Source organism: Camelina sativa, chromosome 9 (assembly GCF_030686135.1).
Source record: "Camelina sativa cultivar CO46 ecotype springtype chromosome 9, ASM3068613v1".
Lineage (NCBI taxonomy): Eukaryota > Viridiplantae > Streptophyta > Magnoliopsida > Brassicales > Brassicaceae > Camelina > Camelina sativa.
The window spans coordinates 39304460-39320077 of NC_141888.1; the positions used below are offsets into that span (position 1 = coordinate 39304460).

Genomic DNA, 15618 nt, shown 5'->3' on the forward strand with positions numbered 1-15618 from the left:
ATCCTATCGTTTACAGATGAGTTTTTTCGACACATAAGCTCATAAGTATTTTTATGGTTGGTTACTTTAGTTGAGTAGTTTCTAATATAGTCTTGCTATATCACAAATTAAGCCTATTGTTTAAAAAATCAATATAATCATAAATGAATCAAAATTGTTATTTTTTCTATATAAAAAATAACTGTATTGTTAACGATATCAATATATCATTAATGAATCAAAAATCTTTTCTTTTTTGGACTTTTGTATATCACAAATTAACCCAATTGTTAACAATATCAACATATCATAAATGATTCAAACTTTTTTCTATTAAACACACAATTAATCAAGCCAAATACTACTAATTAAGTAAAGAAATTCAAAAATTAAGACTAAAAAACAATTTTAATGGAACACGTTTGCAGAGAGAGAAATAGAGAAGAGATTAAGAGAAGAAGAAGAAAAGAAAAAAAAAAAAAAAGACAGAAAAATAAAAAAACTAAGGAAACCCAATAAGCAGCGATCGAAGCTTTAACTCAAGAAGAGCGAAAAGCTCAGACATTCAAATCCGACGGCAATACGAGAAAGCCACAAAAAGAGAATCCAAGATTTTTGGGTTCATACAATCGAAGACACAGACACGAACTAAGGGAACCGAACAAGATTCATTTTAGGTTGGTCTGAAGTTTTTTTTTACTTGTTCTATCTCTTCTCCTGTGTTCTTTATGTCTGAAAATAATTCTGGTCAAATCTTTTTTTGCTCTCGAATCAAATATCTAAACACTTGTTTTGTCTGCTTACAAGCTTGTGTCTCTCTTCTCATTGCCTTGTTTCCTCTTTATCCAATTCGAATTTTTGATACCCCAATTCGTGTCTTCTCTTTGCTCTGTTCCCAAAGCTTGGATCTTTTAGAAACTTCACTGATCTCGATTTACTTCTGTTAAATTCCGAAAATTTCAAAGTTTATTTTTCTTTCTAATTGGGATTGACAATGTTGGGTCTTTCTTGCTGGTGCAGTTTCGTGGAGTTGGCGAGAGTCTTCGTTTCTTCTTCGAGAGAGAGTGGTATGATAAGGTGGCCTCAAAGCTAGGGTTTTCTGAATACTGAATCAGAAAGGTTGAAACTTTGAGGGCTTTTGTGTGAGTTGGTCTGTGGATATGTTCTTTAGGGTTTTGGTTCTGAGGAAGATGAGATTTGTTACCTTCGCATTGTATGGATTTGGGAATTGCTAAAAAGGGGAACTTCTTTAGGTACATAAATCAGTTTGCATTTTCTTTGTGTGAAGGACTATAGAAGTTGAGAGAGTGCGTCTGTGCACTCTCCCCCACTGTACATCTGGTTTTTGTTGTAGAAGAAGAAACAAAAAAAGTAAGTTTTGGTGAGAGTAATTATGCAACGGTCTCAAGATCAGAGGGTTGATTTGGGTGAATTGAAAGGGCAAATTGTGAAGAAGATTGGGGTTGAGAGATCGAGAAGGTATTTTTATTATCTAGGCAGGTTTCTAAGTCAGAAGCTTACTAAGAGTGAGTTTGATAAGACATGTTCGAGGTTGTTAGGGAGGGAGAATCTTTCACTACATAACCAGTTGATCCGTTCGGTCTTGAGAAATGCGTCTGTTGCCAAGTCCCCACCACCAGATCATCATGAAGCTGGTCATTCTACTAAACCTTTGGCTAATGCTTATCAGAGTAGAAGAGATGGTCCTGAAGAAAGTGGATCTTTGATACCTAACCATAATCATCAGAATGAAGCTGTATGGTCCAACGGGGTTTTGCCCATCTCTCCACGGAAAGTTAGGTCGGGAATGCGTGACAGGAAGAGCAGAGATAGGCCTAGTCCACTAGGGTCAAACGGGAAGGTTGAACATATGTTGCATCAGCCAAGTTGTAGAGATGAAAATAGAGGTAGTAGTGTTGGTATGGAAAACGGGGATTTGAGTCAATTTGATTATCAAAGATCAGGCAGATATGTTGCTGATGAAAGAGACGGTGAGTTTCTTCGTCCTGTGGAGAAACCGAGAATAATACCAAATAAGGAAAAAGTTGCAACTGCATCATCTATGAGAGATGATGAAAATAAAGAAGAGCAGGCTAGGCTAAGTCTATCAATGAGTCCTTTGATTGCACCTCTAGGGATACCTTTTTGTTCAGCTAGCGTCGGTGGCTCTCGTAGAACGGTTCCTGTTTCGACCAGCGCTGACGTAAATAGTTGTTATGACCGTGGTGGATTACCTGATATAGAGATGCTAAAGAAAAGGATGGAGAATATTGCAGTAGCACAGGGTCTTGAAGGGGTTTCAATGGAGTGTGCTAAGACGTTGAATAGCATGTTGGATGTGTATCTGAAGAAGCTGATGAAATCATGCTTTGATTTGGTTGGAGCCCGGTCCAATAATGGTGACCCTGGGAAACAAACTGTAGACAAGCAGCAGAGTCAAAACAAGGTTGTAAATGGTGTGTGGCCAAGTAATAGTTTGCAAATACAAACTCCCAATGGGCCTTCTGACGTAACACAAGATCATCGTTCTGTGTCTCTGCTTGATTTTAGAACTGCCATGGAGTTAAATCCACAGCAGCTTGGCGAAAACTGGCCACTTCTCCGAGAGAAAATTTCCATGCGTTCTTTCGAGGAACAAGACTTTGAGGTGTGATGCATGCAAGTTGATGTTACATATTGTCTGATTCAGCCTGCTCTTGTCCAAAAGGGGACAACTAATTTTTGGATGCAAAAAGATTTACTGTGTAGTTCCATAATGAACCAGAAAGAGATGAAGTTATGAGTTCTGAGCTGAAAAGCACATCATTATGACTGCAGCAGCAGACTCAGAGCAAGTTAGTAGATTATCAAAAATGGAACTAATCTCAAAGAACCGTAGAAAGATACGTGTTGTTGGTTGCCATGTTGTAAGATTAGCGGTAATTGGCAATCTCAAAGAGTTTCGAGCTTTGTGTGTAAACCCGAGGCAAATAAGGAATTGAGCTTGACAGTTTTGGCAGAGATACTGTGCTTTCAAGTCGGTGCAAGGTACAATGTCAATCATGTAATAGCTGCAGTTTGCTCTGTATGTAACCTAGTCTTTTAGCATTGTTTAGAATTCATATCTTAATAACAAATTTGACATCCGTTTTTGTTTTCTCATTTTAATGGAAATTTTCTCTCTTACGAAGTCCACAATACATTGCCTCGTTCCTTAGTTTTTGACTGTTGGTTGTTTCCTGTCTGGTACATAGACTCTTCGCCAGATTTAATTATATACTTTACCTGGAGTTTTTGTTCCTCTGTATATAGAAAGAATTGACTGAAACGATCAAACTTTATTAAAGAAGTTGTAGCTATAAAGGGGAAATCTCTGATGTTGTAAGCTATAGGATTCATAAATCTCTTACCAATTCTGCTTTCAGCTTCTTGTCCGATCCAAGCATTAAATGCTGTGGTCATTTGTCGAAAATTGGTAGAGACCTTTTGCTTTTCCTATTGATGGTGGTCACTTGGGTGAAAACTTTATAGGATACATGATGGTGTTGTGTTACATATTCCATGAGCTTTAATGGCTATGATGTTACTTAGAACATGTTTGTTCTGTAAGTCAGTGTTAAAAGATATCAACGTAGAAGAACTTAGCGAATGTGAGCTTCACAGGAGTCATCTTCTGGCAAGTCTCTCACTTGTTGGACGAAATCTTGCTACAGTGAATTCATGACTGATGAAGCAGGCAATTCTTGCTGGTGAGTTCTTCTTGAAACATTATTACATCTTTTGTATTTCTGTACCCATGAAACAGCTTTTCAACATGCTTAAATTATGACAGAGAATATGTTTTTTGGGATATATGTATATGAGGCTACTCTAGTGTGCGGTTCTTTGACATGATACTTTGCATGCTAAACTCTACGCTTCACAACTGTGGCATCCAGATATTTGCTTTCAACTAGTTTCCATATGTGATAGTTTGCTCTTTCTTCAGATGAACTGATCTCTAACTGGTCCTGCTTTCCTGTGCTTACAGTGTAAACAGGGAAAAATGAATGGATTGAATACTTGAATATTGTGATTTAGGAGATTATTTAGGACCTCCTGTTTCTGGAACGTTTTACTTTAAGTTTAATTCTAATAAGGATTAGCTCTTTGGTTTGCGAGACTTATCCTAGCTGGAAATTGCTTTGGAGATTTTGTAGGGTTAGGCCAAAGGAGAGAGGATAAATCTATTGGGTGCTTTACTCTACTCTTGTCACTTTGATTCTGTTTTAATAAATGAGAGTTTTTGGGTTAGATTACTTGTGTTTGTTTCTATTTAAAAGTTTAACAAACATTCCGTTAGGTTTACCATACCTGGTCAAGAAGACCTTCCAAACCTAGGCTCTTTGTTTCATTGATAGACTTGATTTGACTTGTATTGTTTTGGGATATTAGTATGATCATTGATAGGAGAAAGGGCTGAAAAATTACTCACCTGGAATTTTGGCGATTAGAGTCGTAACAACTAACATAAGGCCATAAGGGTGTCACCGCAGGTACTTTGATAACTCTTCTTGAGTGAGCTACTAGTTCCGATGATGTGATCAGTGAAACGAGAAGTCTTCAGGTAAAATATAGATGATGAATTCTTTTCTCAGATTTGACAAATATAGTAATAGATGAACCTCAATGAGCTTAAGGAATCCAAGATCCGAAATTGTGCTGAACAGCTCCGAAGAGAGAGGAGTATTGACAGATTAGTTGATCTCTCAATCTAAAAGGAAAACTCTTGCTTGCTAATTTTGGAACTTGATGTCATGCCTACGCCCAACCATTATTACCCTTACACTCCCCGTCTTATCTTCACTAACTCTGCTACTTTTTTCTGTGTAGGCCAAGAACCTTCAATGTCTTTTCTAGACTTGTATCTCAAGTCCCAACATCATAATCGAAATCATGTTTCCATATGTAAAGCATGAACGGTTTAGAGATCAGTTCATCTAAAGATCAAATTCTGGTAATACGAAAGAACCAAATAGGCTCACAAGTCAAAAAGGTACAGAAATAAGCAAACAAACATGACTTTCAAGAACAATGTTAAAAAAAAAATGTTCCTAAACAAAATTGTGTCTGTAAACAGTAACTGCAATCATAACTATATTGAAACTTGTCTCTACATAGAAACCACAAACGTGGACTCATGTGTAACCACTAGTTTCTCGAGACTCTCAACCATCCACCGTCCCATGTCGTAATTATGCGAATGTGACCCCTTCATCATTCAATCAACTACATTCATGGATTCGTATCCCTTTTTCCCATAGTTAACAATTTTTTTTATATCTTTACAAATTCTTCATTCACATTTTAGCAATACCATTTCATCTTCTTGAATCTCTATCTCAACAACAATGGCAGAATCAGAAACTAGGTCAAATCTTAACACCATTAAGGATCACGAAGAAGAAGATGAAGAAACAATAACAAAAACGCAGCCATTGATCCCAGGTTTACCAAACGAGATCGCTGAGCTTTGTCTTCTTCGTCTTCCGTACCCATACCATGCTCTGTTTCGCTCTGTTTCATCTTCATGGAACAAAACCATCACAAACCCTAGTTTCCTCTTCTCCAAGCAATCTCTCTCCATCATCTCTTCTCCTTACCTCTTCGTCTTCGCTTTCAACAAATCAACGGCTAAGATTCAATGGCAATCCCTAGACCTCGCATCTGGCCGTTGGTTCGTCTTGCCTCCTATGCCAAACTCTTTCACCAAAATCTCTTCTCCTCACGCGCTCTCCTGCTCGTCGAGTTCACGTCAGGGGAAGCTTTTTATCCTCGGCGGCGGAGATGCTAACCGCTCCGCCGTCGTGTACACCGCTTTGACGAATCGCTGGTCGTTTATTTCTCCGATGAGGAATCCGAGAACGTACTTTAACGCCGGGAATGTTAACGGTAAGATCATGGCCGTTGGTGGGAGTGTTGACGGTTTTGGAGAAGCGACGACGGAGGTCGAATCGTACGATCCAGAAACCGACACGTGGACGTCTGTGAAGAGAGTGCCGATGGTGTTGGCCAAGTATGACTCAGCCGTGATCGGGAAAGAGATGTGCGTGACGGAAGGGTGGGCGTGGCCGTTCATGTTCCCACCGATGGGACAAGTGTACGACTCCGATGAAAACACGTGGCGTGAGATGAGCGGTGGGATGAAAGAAGGGTGGACGGGTGTGAGCGTCGTGATCCGTGGTAGGCTGTTTGTGATATCGGAGCATGGTGATTTCCCGATGAAGGTTTATTTCTCGGAGGACGATACGTGGAGGTACGTGAGTGGTGAGAAGCTTCCTGGGGATAAGATGCGGCGGCCTTTCGCCGTGACGGGAGCTGACGACGGTCGTGTGTTTGTGGTGGCTGGTGGGCTTAATGTAGCCGAGGGGAGAGTGAGTGAGGGGGAAAATGGGGAATTTAGTGTTGTGTGGAGAATGGTTTCGTCTCCTCAAAGTTTTGTTCATTTTTCACCTTCTAGTTGCCACGTCCTGTATGTCTGATTTCGTCTCTATAAAAATTTATTTGATTTGAATCATATAAAGAAAAATCATTCAAGAATTAACATATAATGAATGAAAATCAAATTTAATTTAGAAACAATATCTGATATCAAATAATTTGAGATTGGAAGTTCGTCTGCTCATTTTTTTTTCCGGTGACTTAATTAATCATCATCTTCGAACTAACGAAAATAATTTAATCTTAAAATAAATGAAAAAGAAAACAACTTATGACGTCAATTTTTTTAAAAAAAGATATAGTGAATTGGATCACAAACTAACATTATCGACCATGACTTTAAAACAGTGTAAACGAAACGAAATAACGGCTTTTTCATACCTCCACAATAGCACTGTGTTGAATTCATACATTTAACTATTGATCTGGCCTAAACATACATTATGTTTCTGAATTATTGAATTTTGTACCCCAACTTCGAAATCAATATCTCAAGTATAAATATTGTGCCATAACATACAAAAACGTGTTTATGGTCTAACTCTGTTAAGCTTTCGTTTAATCAAAATGACGTGGATTCCACGTGTGCGCAGTGATGCAAAACGACGTCGTTTTGAGAAAACAGAAAATCTAAAATTTTGGCCAAACAGAGAATCTAAAGTTTCAGATTGACCCGAAATTAAAAATGCCCAAATTTTCGGGTTCCTCCGCCGAGAGAGAGTATCGGGAGAGAGGAAAAGAGATTTGAGACAGAAATAAAAAACAACGTCGTTTTGACCAAAATATTAGATTTTCTATTTTCCCAAAAAGACGTCGTTTTGAATCGCTGCGCACATTTGGAATTCACGTCATTTTGATTAAACGGAAGTTTAACAGAGTTAGACCATAAACACGTTTTTGTATGTTATGGCACAACATTTATACTTGGGGTATTGATTTCGAAGTTGGGGTACAGAATTCGAATATTCAGAAACATAATGTATGTTTAGGCCAGATCAATAGTCAAATGTATTAATTCAACATAAGGCTATTGTGGGAGTATGAAAAAGCCGTTTTTCCTAAACGAAACTAACAATAGTTGGGGTGGTTCAAAATGATTATTTGGAGTGGTAAAAGATGAGGAAGTGTGAAAGTAATAGAATTTTTTGATTGAAGTGTGAAAATATTAGAAATTTTAAAACCAGTATTAGTAAATGCTCATAACGATGATTGGACTAAAAAATGATAAATTTTTATAAAATGATGTGAGTATTTTTTGTACAAGAACATTTAATGCTTATTTTTGCATTTAGGTATAAAAATTTATTTGGTTAATCAAATATTCTTTCATATATTTCTTCAATTTCATCTTTATGGGGTTGAAATATTTAACAGATTTCAGTATGTAATTGTTATGGGTGAATAATTTACTTTACTAACTAACTCTTCATTTTGCATAATTGGATTTTCTAATCTCATTTTTAGAGACATATTGGGCTTTTAAAACGGAAAAAATTGTTAATTAATATCACAAGTTATCTAATCAAGAATTGTATACTTACCAACTGCTCATTGGTACCAAGATCTCAAGTTCTCTTGCCCACCGTTTTCTTAAACGTCAGCAATTCTTTGTATTAGAATAGATGATGTTTTAGCAATTTATCTTTTATCACAAAGATTGATTTTCTATATTTTTTATTAATTAATGCTATGAAATTGTAGATTTCAAGATTTATTAATTAAAAAATTTTAAATTTTGATGAACTACTATTGGTTAATAGTTATGAGAAATATGTTATTATAAATAAAAATATATTTATGACTAAACATTAATTTTCTTTGTATTAGAATAGATGATGTTTTAGCAATTTATCTTTTATCACAAAGATTGATTTTCTATATTTTTTTATTAATTAATGCTATGAAATTGTAGATTTCAAGATTTATTAATTGAAAAATTTTAAATTTTGATGAACTACTATTGGTTAATAGTTATGAGAAATATGTTATTATAAATAAAAATATATTTATGACTAAACATTAATTGTTTTCTTAATCTATGTGAAATTTTTTAAAAATCATCATTTCAAATACAAAGGGGGTATTACAAAATCTAACATTTCCTTGGTTTCGAATTTTTCTTCCAAAACAACTATTTCTTTTTAGTTTTGGGTTTGCAAACTCTAACCAACAAATTATCCCCTTTATAATAAAACGGAAGTACACAACATTATTTTGTAGACTATATAATTTTAATAAGTTGGTTACAAATATGTTATACATTAATTGATAGATTAATTGGTTACAAATAGGTTATACAGAAAATCTTAAAGAGAATATTCTAAAGAATCATATCATCTAACTTACCATATTAATTCCTTTATTAAATTATTCATCAAATAAAAATTTTTGATATCTAACTTAACATATTAATTTGTTAATTATCATTATACTTCACCTCTCATTTTTATATATGATTCTATTTTGTGAAACAAATAAATTATCATATTATTTATTATAATTATTTCCGGATTTAACATAAGCTGAATTTCTTAAAACAAATATAAATTGTTTAATCTATAAAATATTCAAATTTTAGTAATATTATTCTTTAGAAATAATATCTATTGAATTAAAAAATTTACTGAGTAACGGGTTAAAATTTGACTATTTAAATTCAATTTTATATTTTTGTTGAATTTTATAGTTTTATATATTATAATAAACTTTAAATAATTTATTTTGAAATATTTTTCATATATTGAAACTTGATATAAAAGTTAGAAACTATAAACACTCTAAATTGATTTGTTATAGCAATGTCAATAATATGTCACTATAATATGAAAGAATTTCAAGAAACCAAATATATTAAAACAAAAAATATAACCATATATTAAATTATTTATAATATAATAACTCGCTTTTTAAAAAGCACATTTACAAAATTATGTCTTATAATGACATTCAAGTCATGATGTAGAATATACATTGTTGAAATAACTTTACATATATCACCTAATATAACATATTAAAATTTTATTTTAAAATATAAAATATACAAAATTTTGTATAAAACAAAATTTAACCAGTGTTATAGCACGGATACTTATTTAGAATCATTAAGAATATAAAACTTACAAAATATGTGTCTTTTTTCAAGCCATCATATTTAATATATGATTTTATTGCATAATGTTTTATCTAAAAAACATTTAAAAACAATCATATAAATTTTATTTTATATAAAAATTACAATATAAATAAAATATATTTCAACCCGTACTCTAGCACGATCTTAATCTGTAAGTTCTTCCTTTATGTCGGCAACCAACCAGATAATTGAACTGTAGTTCCGATAACCAAAACAAACATAAAAAGGTAAAATATAGGTTAAAATATTTGGCACAACATCACTACTTTGCGTATCTGAAAATATTAGGGACCTAATCTTTTTCTTGACAACCTAACTTATCCTCTTATACAGTTCATAATGTCATATTAATATTGTTTAAAACTTGAGATTATCCACACCAAGAAAGGAGAAGTATTGTCTTTTGTAGATTATGAAAAAAGTCCTTAAGGCTGCTACTAATGAATAGATTTAATAATAATTATTCCTAACAAATAAAATCTTCCACCACTTTTGTTATCACTGGAAACTTCCTCTAAAAACAAACAAATTCACAAGAGAAGAACAAATAAAATCCAAGTATTAAAGAGAAACCAATGTTATACTTGATTTTGATTTATTCATCATCATCAACATCACCATCATCCTCCTCTTGCAAACTACTTAGACAGAAACAGCTTCGAGTCTGAGCCATCAAATCTCTCTTATTCTTCATCATCATCATCGCCATCTTCCTACGGTCATCATCATCATCCTCATCCTCATACTCATCATTATGATGATGATGATCATCTTCATTAGGTTCTTGTAACGCAAGTAAAGGCATAGAATTAGGGTTTTGCCACGAGTAAAAATTCGAAGCAGACATAGATCTTCCTCTCATCCTTAGCTTATTAGCTATAACCAATCTCCTCCTCTTGTTAAATGGATTCTCAAATTTCTCCAAATCCTTGGCGTTGTTGTTGCTCGCTGCTTCCATTAAATTCCCAAACGATTTCGATTTCCCGACATAATGATTCGACAACCCTCTCCTGAAACAAAACAAAACAAAACAAACATCAATATTCATATTCAGACCAAACAAAACCAAGAACTAACTTTGAATCATTACAAAGGATCCAAAACTCAAAAAATCATAATCTTTAACTTAAGGGTTTCAAGATTTAACCAAATCACTAAAGATTCACCAAATGAAGAACATAGTGAAAAAGACAAAGAACTCAAGAAAACCAAAACTCAAAACTTACTTAATCGGAAGAGAGTCTTCAAGAGAAGAACTAAACGAATCAAGTGTTCCTCCACCTCCTCGATACGAAACGGTGTCGTCCTCTTCCTCCTCCTCCTCCTCGTTTTCACTGCTCTCTCCGATCGACGACGACGAGCTATCCGACGATTCCTCCGGCGATTTACTCATCCTCAACCCGATCCCGATCTGAGATCCACCGCGTCCAGATTCATCAGCCAAAAACAGAGCCGTCTGAACAGCCTTATCCTGCGCCGCCGTAACGCCGCCACGATCTCTAACGTACGCCGCCATGCCGATTCCAAACGATGATCCCACCATAACCTCCATATCTAACAATCTTTACCCGATGATCAAGATCTCTTCTTCTCTAGCCGATCAAGATCGCCGGAGATGTGTGCGTAGGTTAAGAGCTTTAACCGGCGCAGGTTAAGTACTTATTATATTGATTTGCCTCGAAACGATTACACAAAAGAAGAGAGAAATAAAAGGAAAATGCAAAAACAACAACACTGATCAAGAGAGAGAGAGAGAATAAATTCTTGATTTTGTATTTATAACGACGATATCGTATAATTATACGGATTACGTATTTGTATTAAAAATGTATAATTATACGTATGTTTTTACGAGGTCGCGCACACACATGTTCCTAAGACCATCATTAGTGGAGTAACCCACCATGGTTACTCTTACATTAATTAATTATATAAATAATCATAAATTAAGTTAAGTAACTCTAAGAGAACCTAAGTAAAATTATCCTATTACTAGAGAACTACAAAGAGGTTACTCAAACATTTAAATAATAATTTTTTAATTTTGATTTATTAATTATCAAACTTTAATTATCTAAAATGATAAAACAATTATTTAAATTTTTTATATTACATAAAATAGAAAACAATATTTTACAAACTTAAACATATTTTACAAAATACGGAATAGTAAACATATTTTATAAAATTCAAAATATTATACATATTAAACATAGTTTGGAGTAAGATTTATTGTGCGGTTGCACCAAATTTTTGCCAGATATGCTCAATCAAGTCTTTTTACAATTTTTGCAAAAATTGTAGTAGGCAGCAACCCTCTTCCAGAAACTTTGTAGCCGCTGCTCATTACTTACAACTGGATCCTTGCTTGTGTTTAACCAAGCGCTTATGAGGTTAACATCCTCCTCTGCAGTCCACCGCTTTCTTATTCCCCTTCCTTCGTCTTCTTCATCCTCATCAACCTCAACCTCGATACAATCATCATCTTCAGATGCCGGCCTAAACTGAAACGGCTGAGAAGAGAATCTAGGCCCACAGTTGACAGGCTGAGAAGAGAGGGTTTGGGTAAAGTTGACAGGCTGAGAAGAGAGGGTTTGGGTAAAGTGGACAGGCTGAGAAGAGAATGTATTTGGAAGAATTGGATTATCTTGGGAGTTAGAGTCTTTTTGAGAATTCATAAGATCAACAAAATATGTATGTGGATTACGAATAAGGCTTCTAGGATCCATTGGTTGTTTTAGTGAAAGCTGATGTTAAAAGAAAAGGGTTTGTATAGAAAAAGTTAATGGTTTATGTTAGTGCTAACATGGAGGGTTTATATTGAGCTCAAGTGGTTTTGGGTTTTCAAATTTATGGTTGTAAATTAACTACAACAACCACAAATTTATTACATTAAAACAACCTACTCGACAAGTATCTCTCTAATCAAGTACTATTCGTATTTAAGAACTCCAACAAACAAAAAAGCAATCATCAATGTCCTGACTTGACTATTACCTAATCTAACACTAATTCATCCCAACACACAATCGCAAACAATAACTATCAACAACATATGAAAGCTGTCGTACCATACCTTTTCAAATAAGAGAATCCAAAACGCTGCAGTCCGCTTCATGAATAATCATTCCAAATGATCTCCATTTGACCTCGCACAAACATGTAAAAATAGTCAATATAAATCACATAAACAGAAACAAAAACATTGTACTCTTAACAAGAACAACAGAATAATCTCATAATAAAAAGCAAACCTCTGGTGGTTTCGAGAGGAGCTTAAAGAGCCCCACGAAGTTTCACCTTTTGCAACCTCTCCATGTTTACACTCTTTGGCTGCTCTAATGGCAATCCAAGAGCCTGTGCACAAATCAGCTGAAACTAGAAAGAGAAAACATCATCAGAAGCAGGGTTAGTAGTATAACTTGGTAAATCTCAAAATTCATGTAAAAGAAGAAAGAGAGATGAACATAGTTAATCAGTTAACTTACATAAGCCACAATGATGGTCGTCGGTTTTTCAACTCCTAAGAGGAAAATAAAAAAGCCATATCAACAGTTATTTCACTATATCAAAAAAGAGAGTAAATATGGGAGAGATTAGGAAAACAAACAAAGAGAAGACTCCACTCTTTCTCAACCATCACCGAGAGATCTTAGTCCCAGAAACCACAAAAGGTCTTGCGCTTTGGCAAGTCATCATCTCCATTGATGCCTTTATCTGCTAGTCAAGAGACAAATCCTTGAGGCTGATGCAACAAAAAAGAAAAGAAAACATGCATACCAAAAGTTAGCTAGAGACAAGAGATAAGAAACAAAATAACAAGACATATATATAATAAGCAAGTCTAAGCTCATGGCTGCAAACTTACTTGTCCCTTCATATTGCTGCTAGTTGTGATCCATCCTTTGACAAAGCTTGCTGTTCGGGAGTAATTCCAAAAGAAGACCTGCAACAAAGAGAGAGAGAGTGAGACCCCCCCAAAAAAGAAAAGAAGTCGTTAAAATCAAACAGAGAGTGACAAGAATGAATAAAAACCCAAGAAGATCTTAGTGCCCTCCTCCTCAATCAAACCATCAGGGAGAGATCTTAGTATCCTCCTCAATCGCCGATCGATCAATACTACAGTTATCCTCCGCAATCAATCAATCTGGATTTACAAAAAAATATAATAATAGAAATATGAGTAAATATAAGGAATTCGAGTGAATGAAAAAAAAACCCTATGTAATAGAAATCAATTTAGAGATCAAACCCTAGAAGAAGTTGAGATTTCAGAGACGAAAGCCATGCTTCCAAAAAGCACCTGCGAGAGACAGAAGGAGAAGAAGAAGAAGAAGAAACAAGTTAGTAAAAAAAAAAACAGAGGAAGCAACACGATAAATCAATCACCGAAAGATCAAAGCCAAATCCTAGAAGAGGAACTCACCTAGAGGCCGTGTGAGCGACAATCAGATTAAACTTGCTTTAAAAAACCTGCAACAAGAGACGACGAAGAAACAAAACAAAAAAATCAGAGACGCGACGCGTTAAGAAAAAGAATAACAGAGCGATGCAATTGGATTGAGAGAGAGAGAGAACAAACCCTAGAAGGATAGGAACGAAACCCTTAAGAATGAAGAAGATCACTTGGGCAGACTGCTTAATCCAATTGATAACTCGATTCTTCTCTCTTTCTTCTTTTCCCGATTACATATGAATCGCCATTTCTTTCGCCGGAGTTCTCGAGAGAGAAGAGAGAGAGACTTTGGGGAAGAAAAGAAAAGAAAATGAGTAAAAAATAAAAAAAAAACGCTTTTATATTTAACAAACACCCATTCACAAGTCGCCACGTAGCGTTCTTCAAGTGTTGCTCAAACTCCTTCCCAGGGTATCGATTCTTCGATAATGGACCCATTTTTGGGTTGTTTAATATTATTTTGGGGCCCAAATAGTGGAGTAACTTTGTGAGTACTCCCCACTAATCATGCTCTAAATATAGAATAGTCCAAAGCACGCTAACGGCGACTTTGACGCCTTCGACACGGTCTTAATGACGTGGCGGATTTACATTGGTTTAAATCTCGGACTTTTGCCGGACGTTTCGGTTTACTGTCTCCCGTTTCATTTTTAATCTGATGCATGTCGTTGTACCGAAAGTTCGGTGGTCGCTATCACACCATATCTCGCTCGACCTTATCCAAATTGTTAAAAATGTTTGAGATTTTTAGAAAAATGTGAGAAAAAGAAAATAAATAAATAAAATCTTGAACAGTGATATGATTTTTTTTGATCGGATGGATGGATTATATTTGGTTTTGGGAAATAAAAAGATGCTGATTTTGTTTGTGTTAAATAAGTCAAAAGATATTACAAAAATATTCGTGTATTGATTACTTTTATGTTTTTATTTGGAAAGTACTATATTGATAAATATATATAAGTACTATCTAAAATTATTAATTTACTACAAGTGGACAAATTAAACCTTATCCCGTTTACTTTTTAGTACAATTAGAATTTTAAACCAATATCGTTAATGATAGTATATTATAATTAAAAAATTTAGAAGAAAGAGTGTTAATGCTGGATTAGTGGAGAAGCCAAGAGCTTTGACTGGTTCAAAATGCGAATACATATTTCGTTTTTTTATTAATTAGCAAATTACTTTGCTGAGTCATCCATGTTATAAACCAAAAAAAGGTATTAGGATCAAATTATTAGCACATGAGATCAAATTATTTATCTAATTAAAATGTATGATCCAATCCCTTTTTTTCTAATGCAATTGAAAGCAGTAAGGTTTTGTTTCATTCATGAGTTAATATAGATCTTATAATTAAAGATGGAGGATATCATTAGACCAATAAGATAAATTCTAACCTTATCGCTTTAAGTGATAATCTTGTTTATGAAATGAGGCTAAGTTAAAGTCTATTAATTGTGTCTAAAGGGTATCTTCCTGTTTTGCTTTACCTCTGGCAATTTATTTTTAAAAAAATGTTTAATGGTGGACTATTAACAATTTTTAATTTTTTTTTGTTTTGTCTTCATGTTATTAAATTAACTAA

General features: G+C 34.4%; 2 protein-coding genes, 1 long non-coding RNA gene and 1 pseudogene across 5 annotated transcripts; 2 read left to right on the plus strand and 2 right to left on the minus strand.

Annotated features, from left to right (window-relative positions):
* The first annotated feature begins 356 nt into the window (after window positions 1–356).
* Window positions 357–3156, plus strand: LOC104713903 (uncharacterized). The gene is made up of 2 exons (XM_010431132.3): window positions 357–656; window positions 1000–3156. Exon 2 carries the CDS (start codon window positions 1373–1375, stop codon window positions 2630–2632), a length of 1260 nt encoding a protein of 419 aa, XP_010429434.2. The 5' UTR covers window positions 357–656; window positions 1000–1372; the 3' UTR covers window positions 2633–3156.
* A 1788-nt stretch (window positions 3157–4944) lies between these two features.
* Window positions 4945–6526, plus strand: LOC104713900 (F-box protein AFR pseudogene; annotated as a pseudogene). Its single transcript, XR_015565986.1, has one exon. The product of XR_015565986.1 is annotated as an F-box protein AFR pseudogene (transcript).
* A 3477-nt stretch (window positions 6527–10003) lies between these two features.
* On the minus strand, window positions 10004–11440 carry LOC104713904 (protein OXIDATIVE STRESS 3 LIKE 6). Its single transcript, XM_010431134.3, has 2 exons — window positions 10798–11440; window positions 10004–10581 (listed from the first exon to the last, which is right to left on the minus strand). The coding sequence occupies exons 1-2, from the start codon at window positions 11121–11123 to the stop codon at window positions 10167–10169; spliced, it is 741 nt and encodes a 246-aa protein (XP_010429436.1). The 5' UTR covers window positions 11124–11440; the 3' UTR covers window positions 10004–10166.
* Window positions 11441–11662: 222 nt separating this feature from the next.
* LOC109126277 (uncharacterized) lies at window positions 11663–14554 on the minus strand. 2 transcript variants are annotated; one of them, XR_015566652.1, is made up of 9 exons: window positions 14154–14554; window positions 13998–14044; window positions 13824–13874; window positions 13607–13718; window positions 13440–13517; window positions 13182–13316; window positions 13060–13094; window positions 12648–12949; window positions 11663–12183 (listed from the first exon to the last, which is right to left on the minus strand). It is a non-coding gene; the product is annotated as an uncharacterized LOC109126277 (long non-coding RNA). The 2 variants fall into 2 exon arrangements; XR_015566653.1 differs by lacking the exons at window positions 11663–12183; window positions 12648–12949 and having other exon boundaries at window positions 13055–13094; window positions 13198–13316; window positions 14154–14553.
* Window positions 14555–15618: the final 1064 nt, after the last annotated feature.

Bases quoted from the DNA above. Each gene is read 5' to 3' on its own strand.
- LOC104713903 (XM_010431132.3), top strand. From the start codon at position 1,373: ATGCAACGGTCTCAAGATCAGAGGGTTGATTTGGGTGAATTGAAAGGG.
- LOC104713904 (XM_010431134.3), bottom strand. From the start codon at position 11,123: ATGGAGGTTATGGTGGGATCATCGTTTGGAATCGGCATGGCGGCGTAC. The intron at 10,582-10,797 runs GTAAGTTTTGAG...GTTTTGTTTCAG, and splicing joins GAAGACTCTCTTCCGATTAA to GAGAGGGTTGTCGAATCATT.